Raw genomic sequence first — 19311 nt, forward strand, 5'->3', positions numbered from 1 at the left:
GAGGCAGGATTCAATCTCTATTTCAAAATATGAAACAGATAATTCTCCCAAAGGAAATTAGGTGCATTTTAAACATTCTGTAAAGTGAGACATTACCTTAGGCCTATCACTTAGGCTGCAGAGCTTCTAAAAGCAATGTCAGACAACAAAAAGCTTTCTCTGGTTTTACAGTATATGATGTCTTTATCTTATGTCTATTTGTAATGAATGATTATACAAAACAAACTGTTCTGACACCATTTTGTTTCAAATATAATACCAGCCTTTTTTTACTCAATATGTCAAAAACTCAAAAATCCTTATTAAAAACAGTTCCATATATTTTTTCCAGTATTTGACACTGATCTCCTAGTTTCCAAGGAGATTGTGACTTATCATTACCAGAGGGCTAGGTCATTTCTTGTTCAGCTGTAACAAGTGGGGTGAAAGCACAGATCGTGTCATCAAAACTTGGGAGCACCTTAGTAATGGGTTAGTAGGGTCTATGAATTTATATAGAATATAGAGTATGTACATGTAGATATACAATAGGAATTATTAAGATAATTTACAATAAAACATACATATAATACAACTGTATAATATACAACCGTAAGTACAACTACTAAAATATACTGCTTTGTTCAACAAATGTATTCAATATTTAAAATAACCAACTATACAGATTTAAATCAACAATGCATACACCATTCTAGAAACTATTGACTATCAATTTATAACAAACAGCTCTTTAAATCAAATACATTCTCAACTATTATTTCTAAATAAGAGAAGAACAGAGAGATACAATATACGCCTCACTGAAAAAAGAAATGCTTAATATCAAACATGAAACGGGAAAATGTATCAAACTCAAAAGATATATTTACACAATATTTGCAAATGCTCGGAATGAAAAGAATGAGAAAAGTAACAAAAACATGTATATGCTTTGAAACACAAAACCAGTAAAAAAATAACAGATTACTAGCAGATGAGTCAATTGTGAAAAGAACAACAACAACAACAATAATAATAAGAAGAAGAAGAAGAAGAAGAAGAAGAAGAAGAAGAAGAAGAAGAAGAAGAAGAAGAAGAAGAAGAAGAAGAAGAAGAAGAATAATAGTCCCGAAAATCAAAATACTGCATAAATCAGTCTTTGTTTAAACATCCTGAAATATCCAGTCCCCCAAAAATATATTTTTAATCCCAAAAATAACTGGGGGGAAAAAAAAGAAAAAGCCTGGTCTCACTGGTAATCCAAATCGAGAAGGATGATTCTTCAGAGATAATATTCTTGCTGATCAAGGCTTAGGAATGAAGATCCAACAGCAGAGCAAGGCGTACAGAGTAATAACACAGCTGCATTGTAGTTTTTTTAGTTGTTATTTATAGCTTTTTTGTGTCTTTCCATAAACTATACTGACTGAACTACAATGGATTACAAACTTTACAAGCATGACCCAGGACGTTAGCAAATTGTAAAATATTTATTATTATTATTATTATTATTATTATTATTATTATTATTATTATTATTATTATTATTATTATTATTATTATTTATTTATTTATTAGCAGACGCCCTTATCCAGGGCGACTTACAATCGTAAGCAAATACATTTCAAGTGTTATAATACAAGCAAATACATTTCAAGTGTTATTTATACACAATTTGAATACATATATGAGGTTTACACATTATAATAAAACAAGGTTGTGTATTAATAAACCACAGTAAATGTGCACTAGAATGAGCACTGTTTTTCTTGAAAGGCTTCACTGGCATATTGAAACAGGTCTAAATCCATTATACCCCATTTATGTGCTCAGTCACAAATAATAGCTGCCCAAAATACTACTGGCTCAGCAAAAACAAATATGGCACCTACAAATAGGGCACTTCCAAGTCTCTGATTCACTGCCACAAAACTTCCAATCCAAGTGGCAACGAAATCCCAAAAAGGAACTAAAATGAGAAATACAGTAGACATGGATGGTTAAAGCCGCAGTTTAAAACAGCTTTCGTTTTTCATACAGTCGATGCTTAGAGTGGTTACAGACACAGAAAGGATGTAGGTTAAAGCACGATTTTCAATTATTCTCCAATAAGTATTTAATCTTTTGATATTTAATGTTTAATTATTCACTGACTTTGTCACAGTTTAAGCTGGATGTCTGGCTTGTTAAAATAAGCCTACATCATAAATGATGGATCAGATTTCTCTATCAATGGTTTTTGAAATATCTCTGAATGTTGGCTTGCTGCATTTTTAATTATAATTTTTGCATAATGTTAAGGTTACTGGTAAGAAATATGGTGAATAGGGGGGATTTTTGTATTGTAATTGCATATGGAGTAGTATGGTGACACGTTGAGGCCAGCGAGAAAAGGCCAGTTGAGCGAGAAGTTGCCAGTCAGGATTCCAAGATAATGTATCCCAGGATCTCAACAGTACAAGTTATTTTGTCGTTTTGTCGAGAACACAAGATAAACTAAATTATCCCAGGAAAACGGAAGTAATGATGTGATGTACTGTAGCTGTCTGTTCTACAATGACTCATTGAGGCCATCGGGAAAAAAAAACAAAAAACACTTTGTTATGTCAGGATCACAAGATAATTTATCTCAGGATCTCGATATTACCATTCTGTTGTCTCAGTCCAATCGTACTTGAGGTTAAACAGTAATTACATTATAGATACAAAATCACAAGTCTAAATAGAGGGTATTTTAAAATAAGCTGGTGATTTTCCTGTAGTTTGTATAATAAATAAAAATGTTATAAAAAAGAAGAAAGCAGGAGTTTTTATTGAGAAATTTTGCTTCCTTAAAGTGTCTAAAGTTTTAAATAAGATGATGTTCAGTTGATGTATTAAAAGGATTGCCACTGACTCATCAGTGACTGTGTGATGGATGGGTATGTCAGGTCAGTGCTGGTGGCGCTAGAATTTACAGGGCCCAAGACTGTGAAGTAGACCTCTCCCAGCAGAGTAATCACATGACTTTAACATCGATCTATTGCCAGAGAGCTTGCTCTGCGTCCTGCCTCCAGATTGACAACATGTCAGCTGTGATTTGCGTATTTGTGTTTTGATTGACAGTCCGCCAAATCTACCTTGCTACGGTTTATTTTTCAAATCCAAGTAGAGTAGACGGCGCCAATATATATTTTTTATGTCTAGTCATTAAAGTGGGCTCAGCAAAAAGTCGAGGTTCTTGAGCAATGCATAGGGTGACAGGATGAACTTAACTCTGGTAATGTATCTCATCACATCTTTCCCACTACAGATAGGCCACCAGCTCCTGTCAACATTACTGTCACCCAGCTAAAAGCTAATGCTGCCACCGTATCCTGGGATGTTCCAGAGGGAGACATCATCATCGGCTACACCATCTCTCAGCAGGTAAGCCCTGTTGGAACAGCTCATTTCCTTTGCTGTTACAGTACAGTATATTTAAGTATAAACTATAGTTAAACAAAGGTACACTTGTGAGTATACAAGGTTTCCTGTAAGTCAGGCATCAGAGGCAATATAATATATTATGCCGATAAGGAAGTTATCTATTAAATTAAATCTTCATCACGCCTCACAATTATCTGATTTTTTGTATTCCTTATGTATTAAATATATTTAACACCTGAAAGAAACAGAGGGACAACCAATATTAAAAATATGCCTATGATACCTGACCTATGGGACACTCTGTATATTAATCAATAAAATGCAGTTAATAAGTATTGGTAAAACTAATTAGAAAAAATGAATACAAAAAAAACAGTAAATAAAATAATGGTATATCAGTATACATTTTAAAACTTCCCTTAAAATGTTTATGTACACTAAAAGCTTCCTTTAAACTATTTAAGCCTCCCAGACTTACACTATTGTAGGAGACAGTGTGGTTAGAGTAAGAAGAGTCTGGGGATCCTGGTTAGATTGCCACTTGACCCACCACATCATGGAAACAAAATTAACCTATCTGTGCTTCAGATGGGCAAGGTATCTTGTGCAAATAATTTCTAAAAGCGTGACTGGCATAGTATTTTGAAAGGTTCAATTCTACAGGTTGCTCAAGTCAGCGTTTTAAATTATTTTTCTAACTAACAAATTTAGTGGTGTTGGTATCAGTTTCCATGGGGAAATGAACTGCACAGAGTAGACTACAAACCTGATTATTGAGGTTGCAAGACCAGTAAAGATGGCATTAGGAGACTGCTTCACATTTATACATGGAACAGAAAGATATTTCAAGAACCCAAGAAAGAATACTTTCTTACATCTTTATTGCAATTAGACTTAGAAGGTCAAGATAGAGTTTATAATAGAGTGCCTCGTGAAATTTTTGAGTTTCAACTGGTTCAGATACGGCTTCAGGTCATTCAATAGGAAATATATGAATTCTGCATTTCTCAATTTATTATGACATTATGAGCCTGATTTTCAGAAGGGACATTTTAATAGAGAAAAATAGCTCTCATTGAGAGGAACGGTAGTTCCTCACACCAAGTTATCAGCAAGAACTGTCAGACTCTCTATACAGCAAGGATAGTTTACGTGTTTTCAGGGTATTGGCGCAGCAAAAGTAAATCAGCCAAAAGCACCATTGCACTTTTAATTTGTAGTTCCCAACACTCTTAGGTGAAATATAGAACAAAGTCAATACCTGTCATACAGTAAGATAAATAAGTCGCCAAAGTAAGGTAAAAATGTCCTTATTCTTCTTTTTCTTCATTTATCCATGCATATGTATATTACAGGACCTCCGAGTTTAATGGCAATTAACTTGTTTTGTCAACATGGAAATATACTAGGGGACATCCTTATTGTGATGTCTATATCATTTATATTAAATTATTTATTTTTGTTTTAAAATTGAACATTTGCCTGCCAAAAATATCATTTTTTATATAATATAAATATAAAAAAGGTCTAGCATGTGTGGGATTTGATGAAACAACAGCTTTCAGTTTGAAAGCATGTTGTGTTACTGTCATCAGTGCTACACGATCAGTTGAGAAAACAAGCAGTATTTTGAAAGATGAGCTTTTATATTTTGGAGATTTTTTTGGATTTTTTTTTTTTTCGAGTCATCTCATCATTCTGATATTCTGAATCCTGATCTCTGAAAAATGTTGGTTTCCTGTCAGTGTAATGCTAATTGTAGTCCCTATTGGTGCAAGGAAGTACAGTTTCCTCTCAATACTGGTTGATGAGAGTAACACTATTTGTGGTTCCCACTGGACAAAAAGGAACATTCATTCTGAGAATTAGTTATGCTGAAGGATAGCCTATATATTTGGTAAAAGTAAAACATAAATAAATAAATACATTAATAAATATTGAAATAAATGAATACATAAATCAATACATACACATTTCTTTCTTTATCTATCTTGATATTTATTTATTTATCACTATCAGATATAAACACTGCCATTTAATACTGAATGAAATGAAAATAAATACTCAATAGGTTGCCTCAATTGTTTCTACTAACTTGGCTTGTGTTTTTCAGGCACAATAAAAGTGGATCGAACTTGCATCAAAAACACAAGCCAAGTTATTAGAAACAATTGGGGCAACCTTGGCCCCCATCTGTTTTACAGTTGTGCCTATTTGCTTTGTGCTGGGCAAGGTTGCCCCAATGGTTTATTGAAACGTGTTTTTGATATCACCACTTTAAATGGCTGGGCACTTTTGATAACTTGGTGTTTTTTCACATTTCCAATGTGTTTTTGTTTCAAATAAGTAATACAGTATACTGTAGTGTCACCAGTAAAAGTTGCACATGTAGTATAACCTTTACAGCATACCAGAAAGTATACAGTAGTTGCTATAGTGATTCCCAAAGGGATTATCACCAATACTGTGTCGAATCGCGCCATAACTCGGACTGTACCATGGTGATCCTATGGTGTAGATATTATACTGTAAAGAAAAGGTACAGTACCTTATCAGTATACAAACATCTTACAGTATAAACACAAATACAACAGGCCTTCACAATTTTGATAACTAAAGTACCTATAATGAGTAACATATAAAATGGCTCAGTTGCAGTAACATTAAAAAATCTGACAAATTAACAAGCAGTTACATTGACCAAACATCAATAAAATCAAACAAGAAAAGGTACTATACATGCTGGAGGGGGGGGGGGGGGGGGGAGGGGATGGTGAAGTGAATTTCACTAGAAAAATCTGGAAGAAATATAATGGACGAATGGAGTTCATAATTGATAACTCCAGTGCTAATGAACAAATTGGTGTGTAAAATTGACTTTGGCATTTTCAAGCAGTCATTATGCCTATTTCATTATTAAATAATTGTGCTAATGTGATTACTGAAATTATGTTGATTTCCTAAATAATGTTAATATCTTAACGAGCAGTGCTTCTTGTGACTATTTCTCTTGTTTGCATGGGGATTTTAAAAGGAAATCCATGTGAATTGTGAACATTTATAAGGAGTTAATTGTCACTTGGAAAAGTTTTAATTGAAGTTTTAATTGACGAAAACGTATATAACCACCTTGGAACAGTATTTAGGTTCTTTGGTGTTAAGAAAAAATGGAATAAACAAACTACAGCATGGATTTTCTGGGAGTGGCAGTGTTGCAGCAGCAGTAGCAGCAAATTTAATTTTAGAGCTTGAGAGCGAGCCTGTGATTGACAGAGCCCGGCTGCGACGCCGATAATACAGAGAGAGGGTATACAGGACCAGGGTTCATTTCTTAGATTTACCAAATGACGATCTAAAAATTCTACTGCATCTGTTTAGGGCAGACTGCGGGAGGACCTTGAATTGCCTACAAAAAGGGGCCGTGTCATACCACAACATATGCAGGTGTTGGCTTGGCAGCATTGTCCTTCTAAGTCTCTGGGTCACGAGTGACTTGATAAAGAGGGTTAACGATTATATTAGTATTCCACTTAATCAGGAGCAGCAGCAAAATATTAAAAGGGAGTTTTATGACATTGCTGGATTTCCCAGAGTAATGGGGGCCTTTGATTGCACACACATTGCATTCAAATCACCGCAGCACCATGCTTATGTGAACAGGAAAGGTTCCAACATTCACTAAACATTCAGGTGATTTGTGATGCATCCTGTAACATCTGGACTACCTAGACAATTCAATATTTGTAGTTATGAAAATATTTTAGCCTTTTCTATACTTGTGTTTATGAATGAGATTTATTCACTTGTAACCTTACGGAATGTTTGTTGTATTGCTAAAATGATATACCGTTATTTGCACCCAGTGTAATGTTACTACCAAGACATTATCAATGCAACTGTAGCCTTTCTGAACTCTGGGTACATACATTATATGACAACTGACCTCTACTGTAGATTTTATTAATGAAATCTTGGCAAAGAAAATGGCATACTATTACAATAAAGCTCCCTTACAGGTGATTGCTGATTTGTAATATGTCCTTGTTAGGGAGTTCTATCGTAATTTTAAAAGCTTAATAAATATATAATCAAATGTTACACATATGGTATACATCTATAATAACTAACAACTACAAACACAAATGGCACTTCAAACATATTTATTTACAGCCTACAATCATACATACTAAAATATGTACAAACCTAGATGTCACCATAAGAAAATGCATTTCAACCAAGCCTACATATATGCATCTTTACCAGTTAATGTAATTTATAAATTAATTTGTAGAGGCAAGATGGACAGATGCAAAGGTTCATCAGGGAAGTCAACACAACAAATCGTGCCTGTGTCCTCTGGGATCTGGATGAAGATGCAGATTACATCATCCAGGTCCAGTCTATCGGGCTGTATGGGGAGAGTCAAGCCAGCAAGCGGATTCATTTTCGAACCCTGAAAGAAACTGACCGCTTCCCATCCAACAGCTCAAACCAAGGTAATGTTTCTTACAACTTTCTCAAACACAGTAGCAGGAAGGTTGGTGGGATGGGTATACTGTATTTCTGTGCAGCGGTTAAGCTGTTTGGAACAACGACAATGATGAGGTTTGCACCTACAACTACAATGAGAATAGTGTAACTCATTGTAACAGTAGGGCAGGCAGTGGTTATTGCATGGTAAACAAAGTGGACCAGGAACAAAGCCTGCCTGCTGTTGAGAACCTGAGAAAGGACTGCAGGGAGCTGATAAAAGCTGGCAAGTAACAGGTTAAAAATAAATGTGTTCAGATTAATTGGTAATTGGTTAATTGGGTAAATGATTAATTGTACATTCCGGAAATTGCATGATTTCAGTAGGAAAGGTGGGGAATTCAATGATCAGGTGGGAGGATATAAAAAGTTTGAGGCTATAAACATATTTGGGGGCCATTTTGTTGCATGGAGTAGGTGACTCTGGCCATGGTGAGAAAATTAAAACTGACCTTATTGTTAAGGTTATAGCAAAAAGCTTAGTTTTTTAAGATAGTTTTTTAAGATAAAAGTATAGTGAGGGAAATAGCAATATTTATTGTGTGGGGCGGTTACCGTGTTTAAACCAAGCCACATTTACCTTTGTTTTATAGTGTTTTTCACAGTTATTATTTCCTGTTCTTTTTGTTGGTTAAAGAGAAAAAAAACATTCCTTTGTTGTTGTAAACCAAAAGTAGGAAAAAGATAAAACAAAGAAAATCACCTAGTTGAGCTGGAACACTTCTAATAGTGTCTAAAATTGTGCCAAACTGGCATTTCAGGCCAAAACCCTTGGTCTTCTGTGTCTTCTTACTCTCCTGTCACACTCCTAATCTCCTTTCTGGACAATGTTAGGAGTCAAAGGGTCATATGTGATTGGAATGAGCAATGTATACTATATTCTATCTTAAGAAAAAATACTGCTCTTGGGGGGCCCCAAAGGAAGGCAGTTCAACAGAAAGAGCAATTTGTTCATAATGTTGGTGCATTATGTGTAAGGATCTGAGGAGAGTCATATAATCACAACCATCTCATACAAATAAACCATGTACAATTGTGGGTGGAGGTTGCTCCACTAATACACAGTTAAAGAGTAAAACAAACAAACAAAAAATAAAAAAAAACAAGCAAACAATGTGACATGGCTTAAGTGATATGAAAACATGATGGAAAGAAATTTAAACCAACTAAATGCATTTGTACATATTATTATTATTATTATTATTATTATTTATTATTTATTTCTTAGCAGACGCCCTTATCCAGGGCGACTCACAGTCGTAAACAAAAATACATTTCAAGAATCACAGTATAAGTATTAATACAATTAAGAGCAAGATAAAATTCAGTGACTTTGGTTCTAACAAGTTATGGTTCTTGATTAATTATTAATTAACACAAATAACTGTCTGATGTTTATGTTGTGGGTATTATTTATTATCTTTAATATATTTTCATGCATCTACTGCATAATAAGCAATAACTGCAGGGCACACCAATTGTTGAAGGAGATTAAGTGTGTCTCAGATTTTATACTAGCGTCTGCACTAGATTAAGCTTGTTAAGCTATTATATGACAAATGCTTTGGTTGTTCCTTTTTGTAACTTACTGTTTTTAATTTTAAAAAAGTAATCTATTACTGTTTCTGCACTCATGGATGTCTGTCATGTTTAATAAATAAACTTTGGGGGTAGAAGATCAATGTTAACAACATTTACAGAAAGTCCTCTTACTCACGCAATGTCCAACTCATTTATCTGATGACAAATCAACAAAATTGGCTTGTTTTCTGTGTTTTTCTAAGATCCCGGCATTTCCTATCAAGCAGTCAGTTCTGGAAAGTGTGTCACAGCAAGGGGTGGGGTCCCAGTGGTATTTGAATGGAATTATGTAAATGAATAAAAAAAAAATTCCTAGAATTCAGACTATGTTGTATCTCATTAATTTCCCCCCAATTTAAATACAGTAGAGTTTTTTTTTTAATCAGGAGAATTAGATTGAATTGACCAATTAAAGAAAAAAGCCATACTGTTTTGCATAGGACTCCGAAGAGACTGAAACTAGAATCATGTATTCCAGTATTTGCAGTCATTGCCTCATATGAAAACCAGTGCAAGCACATACTGTACAGGGGGTAATAAGCGCACAGTATGTGAAATGTATTATATATAAATACATGTGAAAAAATGCTGTAAAGTAAGAATGCTTTCAAAAATAGACATGTTAATAGTTTATATTTATCAATTAACAAAATGCAAAGTGAGTGAACAGAAGAAAAATCTACATCAAATCAATATTTGGTGTGACCACCCTTTGCCTTCAAAACAGCATCAATTCTTCTAGGTACACTTGCACACAGTTTTTGAAGGAACTCGGCAGGTAGGTTGGCCCAAACATCTTGGAGAACTAACCACAGTTCTTCTGTGGATTTAGGCAGCCTCAGTTGCTTCTCTCTCTTCATGTAATCCCAGAAAGACTCGATGATGTTGAGATCAGGGCTCTGTGGGGGCCATACCATCACTTCCAGGACTCCTTGTTCTTCTTTACGCTGAAGATAGTTCTTAATGACTTTCGCTGTATGTTTGGGGTCGTTGTCATGCTGCAGAATAAATTTGGGGCCAATCAGATGCCTCCCTGATGGTATTGCATGATGGATAAGTATCTGTACTTCTCAGCATTGAGGAGACCATTACTTCTGACCAAATCCCCAACTCCATTTGCAGAAATGCAGCCCCAAACTTGCAAGGAACCTCCACCATGCTTCACTGTTGCCTGCAGACACTCATTCGTGTACCGCTCTCCAGCCCTTCGGCGAACAAACTGCCTTCTGCTACAGCCAAATATTTCAAATTTTGACTCATCAGTCCAGAGCACCTGCTGCCATTTTTTCTGCACCCCAGTTCCTGTGTTTTCGTGCATAGTTGAGTCGTTTGGCCTTGTTTCCACGTTGGAGGTATGGCTTTTTTGCCGCAAGTCTTCCATGAAGGCCACTTCTGACCAGACTTCTCCGGACAGTAGATGGGTGTACCAGGGTCCCACTGTTTTCTGCCAATTCTGAGCTGATGGCACGGCTGGACATCTTCCGATTGCGAAGGGAAGTAAGCATGATGTGACTTTCATCTGCTGCAGTAAGTTTCCTTGGCCGACCACTGCGTCTACGGTCCTCAACGTTGCCCGTTTCTTTGTGCTTCTTCAAAAGAGCTTGGACAGCACATCTGGAAACCCCTGTCTGCCTTGAAATTTCTGCCTGGGAGAGACCTTGCTGATGCAGTAAAACTACCTTGTGTCTTGTTGCTGTGCTCAGTCTTGCCATGGTGTATAACTTTTGACAGTAAACTGTCTTCAGCAACCTCACCTTGTTAGCTGAGTTTGGCTGTTCCTCACCCAGTTTTATTCCTCCTACACAGCTGTTTCTGTTTCAGTTAATGATTGTGTTTCAACCCACATATTGAATTGATGATCATTAGCACCTGTTTGGTATAATTGTTTAATCATACACCTGACTATATGCCTACAAAATCCCTGACTTTGTGCAAGTGTACCTAGAAGAATTTATGCTGTTTTGAAGGCAAAGGGTGGTCACACCAAATATGGATTTGATTTAGATTTTTCTTCTGTTCACTCACTTTGCATTTAGTTAATTGATAAATATAATCTATTAACATGTCTATTTTTGAAAGCATTCTTACTTTACAGCATTTTTTTCACACCTGCCTAAAACTTTTGCACAGTACTGTGTATATATATATATATATATATATATATATATATATATATATATATATATATATATATATATATATATATATATATATATATATATTATTGCACCACGACTGAGAAAATTATTATTATTATTATTATTATTATTATTATTATATTTTCCATTTCGGTTTTGTTTACAGTGTAGCTGGTACAGTATAGTAGAGGGCTACATTGCAGACAGGAATCAATTTTAGAAATCATAGACTTTAAATATTTTAAATGTTCTGACTTCAGCATATGAACGCTACAAACATCTGAGTATGTATTGGTACTGAGAACAGCATCCCCACATGTAACATGGTTGGACATGAAAATAATGTACTTTTCAATAACAAACAAAAAATTATTAAACAAAATTATACTAAATATCCAACTACTTGCCATTCATCTTGTATCATCATAGGGGAATTATACTGAGGGCATGACTAGATAATTTATGCTAGATGTTTAGGTCCTTACATCGATATAAAGCATGAGGTGACTTTTAGAAAAGTCTCAAAATTTACTGTTTTATTTTTAAATTAATTTTGCGATCATGTTTAAATATTTTTATTCAATGTCAAAAGTTACAAACCTCTCACAATTATTAGGTACATTATGTAGATAGATAGATAGATAGATGGATAGATGGATAGATGGATAGATGGATAGATGGATAGATGGATAGATGGATAGATGGATGGGTTACGATTTTAGGCTGCCACAGAACACTGACCCTGGCCACAAACAACTGCAGATCTCTTTCAGGTGAAGCAAGACTTCAAGAGTTGGAAGAAGAACTTGGAAGAATCAAGTGGGACATCATAGGACTAAGCTAAATATGGCAAAAAGACGAAGGACTACTAGAACTCAAGAGTGGGCATCTTCTCTTCTACCAAGGCACTACGGATGGACGAACAGGAGGCATTAGATTCACTGTCCACAAGAGAATCAAGAATAACGTAGTAGAGTATTGTGAAAGAAGGTGTGAAGAAGTGACAAAAATCCTGTTGCGTATTTTTACAGATTGTATTAAGCAAAAGAAAGTGTCAAACAACTGGATCAATACTTTTACATAAGAATGGATATAAAGAAGACCTCAAGAACTACAGACCTATTAGCTTATTTCCTATAATCTACAAAATTTTTATCAAGATACTCACTAACAGACTTCAAGATAAATTTAACTCTTCAAGTTGTACGACAAGTGATTCAAACCAGCAAAGAGTACGAACTACCACTTTGCTTGGGATTAATAGACTATGAAAAAGCCTTTGACTCTGTTTACACAAGATCTGTATTAAGTTCTCTGAAAAAAACAAGGAATTGAGAAAAATATACCACTCCACAGGCAATTGAAGTCAATGGGATCAAGCTTGAAGAAGTCAATAACTACATATACTTAGGACAGTTAGTTTCAGTAACGGAGAACAAAATGTGCAAAATCAACAGAAGAGTGCCTTTGGAAGATTAAGCATGGTTCTGAAAGGGAAACTACCCTTATGTAGCAAGAGGAGTCTTCGACCAATGGGTGCTGCCAGTGCTAACTTACGGATGCAAGACCTGGACCCTCAATGCAAAAATGACTCAAAAATGACAAACGACTCAACAGAGTATGGAAAGATGCATGCTGGGAATAAGAAGAAAACACAGGAAAAGGAAGGAATGGATAAGAGCACAAACAAAAGTATGCAATGTTATTATAAGAGCGAAAAAACTGAAATGGCAGTGGGCCGGACATGTAGCAAGAAGAACAGACCATCACTGGACCAAGGAGATACTAGACTGAATCCCAAGAGATATAAAGTGACCAAGAAGAAGACTTCTAGGAAGATGGCAAGATGAAATTAGGAAACACGCTGGAGCAACATGGATGAGGGGCTCAGCAAATAGACTTTTGTGGAAGAATCTAGGGGAAGCCTTCATCCAGCAGTGGACTGAAAAAGGCTGAAGATGATGATATATAATCATTAATAAAAAAACTAATATCTTTTAATTATGTTTTTTGTATATAGAAAGCAGATCCCACATATTTAAAATACTATATAGAAAAGTTAGATATGAAAATAATGAATTAACTTAACACAAAAGCACTTCAAGATGACTGTTGATTTTTCCTGTAAATTTCTAGTCTAGTTTCATTATTGTAAAGTGGGCTACAGTAGTCCCTTGCTAATACAGACACCATTATACCGTACATTCGGATCTGACGGACACAACGCATATCCCCCAATAACAGGGAACTTTGCATTGGGTGATCCAGAGACACGCTGAACAAAATGACACCAAAGCCAAAAATAAATGAAAGAACAGATACTAGTAAATCGCTACAATTAAGTACACGATTAAGAGGGCATATCTACTCATACTGTACAGAGATTAAACTAACTGCAATCAATTGGTTGGGAAAAAAAGCAAGAAGCTTTCAAATAGTGATGGACTCCAGTGGTTTGAAACACAAGATGTGAACTACAATAATACAAATTCAGAATTTTAAATCTTTAACTGCTTTTGCAAAGAAAGTATGACTCATATCAGCAAAAACCAAAAGTGTCAGGTAGGCTGTGTGTTTTACTTGCTGCCACATGCACACTGTAACATTTTCTATGTACATTTAAAAATGATTTATTTCTGTAACGTGTGTGCAGTATATGCATTGTACTGTGTAGTAACATAACGTGTCAATGCGGCACCATGATCAATTTTGTGTTAATTGTGTACTAAGTAGACTAAGGTATAAAAGAAAATGTGCTCAAATCATTTAGTTTCAATTAAAAATAATCTTTTATTACTTTATTATTCCTCCCCCCCCCCCCCCCCACCACACACACACACACACACACACACACACACACACACACACACACACACACACACACACACACACTCTGAGTCTCTTTATGGGATGTAAGAGGTATATCTGTATATTAATAAATGGATCACAGATTTCCTTCAACCTGAAAAATACATATATACACTGTTGTTTTATATATTTGACCTTTTCCTGCTTCTAGTGCACACCCTCTGAATGTTGTCTGTCAATGTCAGCAGTAATACAGCGAGCCCAACAGGAATACCAACTGGTCTCCGGTTTAAATGACATATTGTAGCAATCAAACTGAATGCAGACTGATTACTTTGAATAAACTTTATGAACACACTCTGAACAAGTTACTGAACAAACAGCACAATTAGCACTAATACATTTTAGCACCTTTAGCACAAACATTCACTCAACTCCTAATTAAAAAATTAAAAGTTACCCATACTTTTATTCTTTTACCTGTTTTAAAAACAGTTCTCAAACTGTGTTCGCTTTTATGTAGGAGGTACCCGAACTTAAGTAAAGAACAGTTTTCTGATACAGCCCTAGGGAATGCTTATGAGACCACATTTGTTCCTGAACAGACAGTAAAGAATTCAAGCAAAAAGAAAGTCTGCAACAGTTTCAAAAAAAGGTATGCTTGTCAGTGCTATAGACCATGCTTGGCAGTATCTGAAAAATATAGCGAGCACATTTTTGTTTGAAATTGAATGCCTGTAAACTGTAAACATACAGGTATGTATGGGAAAGGCGAAAACAGAGGAATTTTGACCTACTTGCGATTCAGGTATTTTCATGAAATACAATGGGAACCAAGTTTGTCCTAACTTTTTAAATCTAGCAAACCATTATTCAAATCGGACCAACGGTTCTACTCCTATCGTGAGAACGTAAAAAAAAAACAAAAAGAGTATTCTGTGACCTTGATCTAGAGGTAAAAAAAAATCCCACATTCATTGTATATGACATAGTCTACCTGTGTGACAATGACATCCATAGCCTACTTGGTTCTTGTGTTATGGAATGTGAAAGACTGTCGGCCGGATGGATGGAACATCATTTTAGTATTCTGTTTCCCGCTTTGTGGACTGCAGATAATGAGCTTCAAGGACTAACCTGGCTTGCAATATCAGACCTAGAAGTAAAAGCTGGCCGTCAGCCAGTCCGCAGGTAAATTCTATTTTCTTAGAGAACATATCACCATGGAGACTAGAGTTCAGCACCTGGATTCATACATCCTGATGGGGAGGAGGCAGGAATTATCCCATGGAATCTGTAAATCCTACAGTGAGAGGCTGAACATAGAATGATTGCAGGTGAAATAATTCAATGTAAAAAATAAAATTTGTAAAAGGATGCAAGTTACACTCAAAAAATATGGTAGTTGTGGGATGTAAGCTTCTTTATTTGTGTTTGCTGGAAGTTGTCAGTGCCAGAACACCTTGACATCTCAAACCATGATCAGCATAATGCAGTAGGTGAGCAATGTGCTTCAGTGTGCTTTGGTGCATAAAGTACCAGTAGTTCTCCAGTGAGTTACAGTAAATGACAAAGACTCCCTTGAATGACACTGAGTTTAATATTTGTTGTGAAAGGGACACCTTCTAATACTGTACCACATTTCCATCTGCCTCATTCAACCAGTCTGTAAGCCTCTATCACATCCCATTCCAATATCAAATTGTGCCTCCCTCCAATAGTTCCCAGATTGTATATTGAATTGAGAGTATTATGTGCTATACACTGTAGATATACAGTTGCAGACACAAGTATTTGGGGCAGTTGAAAAAAATGAGGAAAAAATACAAAGAAAGTGATTTCTATAATTTCTAATTGTTCTATTGAAAGATATAAAGTAGAGATTCAGCTTTATAATAAAACAACACATTATTACATAACATGCACAGATAATTGAGTGGTATAGTGAACAGAAAGAAGTAGTACTCAGACATAATAGGATGGAGCTATGGCTTCTGCAGACTCCGACCTTGATGCAACTATGGCACTGGCCAAAAGAAAAGGAAAACTAATTACCACAAAGACGAAATTTACCTGTTAGTGAAATAGAACAAAATCAATAAATATTATTTAACACTACGCATGGCCAAAACACATTAAGAAAAGAAACATGGAAAGAAATAACTAACAAAATAAATTCACTGGGACACTGTAAGCGACAGACACTTGACATTAAAAAAAATGGCATGACCTTAGGAGGATTACAAAAAAGAAAACAGCAGAAAATAAAATACAAACAAGATAAACTGAATGTGCTGTGATAAACGTAGCACTGACCCTGGGCACAGCGAAAACAAACCAAAATGTAGATCTAAAAGTTAAGGGTCCCCCAAAATGTATACCATACATAAAACTAAGCTTGTTTCTATATATGGAAGTTTACCATGGTAAATTTGCACAGGAATTCTCTAGTTTACCATGTTTGTACTCATCTGTACCATAATCATGCTTCCCTATGCTTTCAGTGCTTTAGTTTAAGAATATCACTGGAAACTTTTGTTTGAGTCTATGTATATTTTAGTTGTGTAAAGGAAGAAAGTAAAGTACATACAGTAAGCTATGCAAGTAAATACATCGAACATCGTATTTTTGTCTATGCACTAAATAATTAATTACTGAGAAGAAAAGATTTCAGTTTGTGTTTAACTAAAGCACTTTGCAATGATTTGATTCCCTGTTTCCCTTCCATTATTAATGTGAAGTTTAAAATAAAGTAACTTAAAATATAAAGGAAACCAAAACAAAATGTATTTATTGCCATTGTTATTTAATTTAGACTATTAGTAAATACATTTTGGGGGGGTTATTTTATATTTGATGGTGCTTTATTATAGGTTGAAAAAGTGCTGAGCTAAATTAAAAGGTTTTATTTGCACAAGCTATTGAGGTTTAAACCTTTTATTACATTATAATGTGGATTGCTTTTTTTTTGGTCAGGTACTTAAAAATACTTCTTGATTTCTGTGGCTTTATATATTTTATGGGATTTTGTAACAAACCTAATGAATAAGACAAAGATGAAAATACTGTCATATACAGCAGTAAATAGGGAGAGATTGTTGACTTTTTTATTGTGTCTATATTCAGTTACAGCAAAACCTTGCATTAGGCCACTTAAGTAAAAAGACCACCTACAATCCTGATTTACACCTATTGACAGCAATGTAGTGCCGCCATCAACAGCCCCAAACAAACGAAACCCGTGTTAAATTACCTCTTTAATAAAATCTAAATGCTGTAAACTGTGAACTACCAAATGTGGCTAAAGTTTACTGTAAAATTCTACGGTATTAATTTGTTACAATGTACCTGTAGTAGTAAGGCCATCCCCATATTAAGGTTACATTTTGCTGGTCTCTTAAATGACCTTAATAGCGAAATTTCACTGCAGTCATTTACAAAACAGTATTCATTATTTAAAGGTGTACTAGCTAGGCTTTTAAAACACCATGCTCCTATAGTCTCCTGTAGTCTTAAATGGTGATCCCATTGTAGTGTAAATTGTGTAATTGTGTGGCCTTTGTAGCTGCCTGCTCAATGGGTCTCAATTCTATTGCTTTTACCACTTCACCACTGTTGTTATTACCCCTTTGACTCTGATGTCCTCATTAGTTCCCCCTTCCTGTAGCTTATATTATCCTCTACATCCCATGCAAGTGAAATACTGCAACTTCTGATTTGAGACTAGCTGTGAAATGAGACCCGGGAGACAGGAACTAGTGGTTTATGATCCCAGATCAGTCACTGCTCCAGGCAAGACTTCACCTCAGTTGCCCTAGCATTAAAACTAAATTCAAAACAGAATGATTAATATCACCTGCTGTTTGTGATCTAAAACAGTTGATGGACAGATGCTCTTTGAGTTGTCTGTCAATCCCAAATACTATTGAGAAAGACAGGAAACAAAATACAGGTTATTTGCAGGAGAGATTTGAATATGTAGAAACAATAGGCTAAAATGTAGGGAGTTTTTTTTTATTTTTATTTTTTTATTAAATATAAAAAAGCTCCATAATGAAATAATGAAAAAAAAATGTACAAATGGCACTACGGTATTGTCATCTATAACTTCAAAAACACTCAATCACCTGCAACCTAACCCGGAGCCATATTTATTTGTATTTTGTATTATAGGGAAGTATTTTATATTTAATTATTATAGGGAAGTATTATATATTTAATATATAATTTATATCACAACAGTTAGGGACTGACAGACTGCTGGTTTAGGACAGAATACCAATTAGCAATTCTTAAAACTTTGAATTACAAGTCTTTAGGTGCACAGAATCAAAAGTCAGTATTTGGGAATCTCTTAGAAACACATGTATTCGCTTTATATTTGGTCAGGGGTGAAATTCACAAACAAGTGCAGGTACTCATATGCACAGCCAGGTGTAAACATTTTCAAAATGGAGACAATTTCAGTTCCAATGAATAAATACTTTAAAAAATATCTACATATCAGTACACGATACATTTATGAATACAAAATAAGCCTTAAAAAATAACTGATCAATTATAACCAATTCACCATAAACAAGGAAGCTGAAAATACTGAAAGCATTGTATCCTCTGCATATATCACTCAGTCATCTACTGTAATATAGCACTTAAATGAAACCTTAACTGCTGTAGAGAGCGAGTTTTGTTTCAAGATATCCTAAAAAAGGGATGATTTTATAAAAAATGGTATAAAATGCACAATAGGGGCTTGTGACTCATGCCAAAATGAAATCTGATCAGAATGAAAGCTCAGCCAATCAACATGCGTGATTATACTGATGTTAATGGTGGCCAATAGCACCTATATGAAACAGAAGCAGTA

The 19311-nt window shown here is 35.1% G+C and overlaps 1 protein-coding gene across 1 annotated transcript in view; it reads left to right on the forward strand.

Annotated features, from left to right (window-relative positions):
* Window positions 1-19311, forward strand: part of LOC117411592 (fibronectin type III domain-containing protein 4-like) — a 55904-nt gene that overhangs the window by 15624 nt on the left and 20969 nt on the right. The window contains exons 2-3 of the mRNA XM_034019253.3: window positions 3272-3387; window positions 7679-7883. Coding sequence (XP_033875144.1) covers window positions 3272-3387; window positions 7679-7883 — 321 coding nt within the window. The remainder of the gene's footprint in view (window positions 1-3271; window positions 3388-7678; window positions 7884-19311) is intronic.

Source organism: Acipenser ruthenus, chromosome 6, assembly GCF_902713425.1.
Source record: "Acipenser ruthenus chromosome 6, fAciRut3.2 maternal haplotype, whole genome shotgun sequence".
NCBI lineage: Eukaryota > Metazoa > Chordata > Actinopteri > Acipenseriformes > Acipenseridae > Acipenser > Acipenser ruthenus.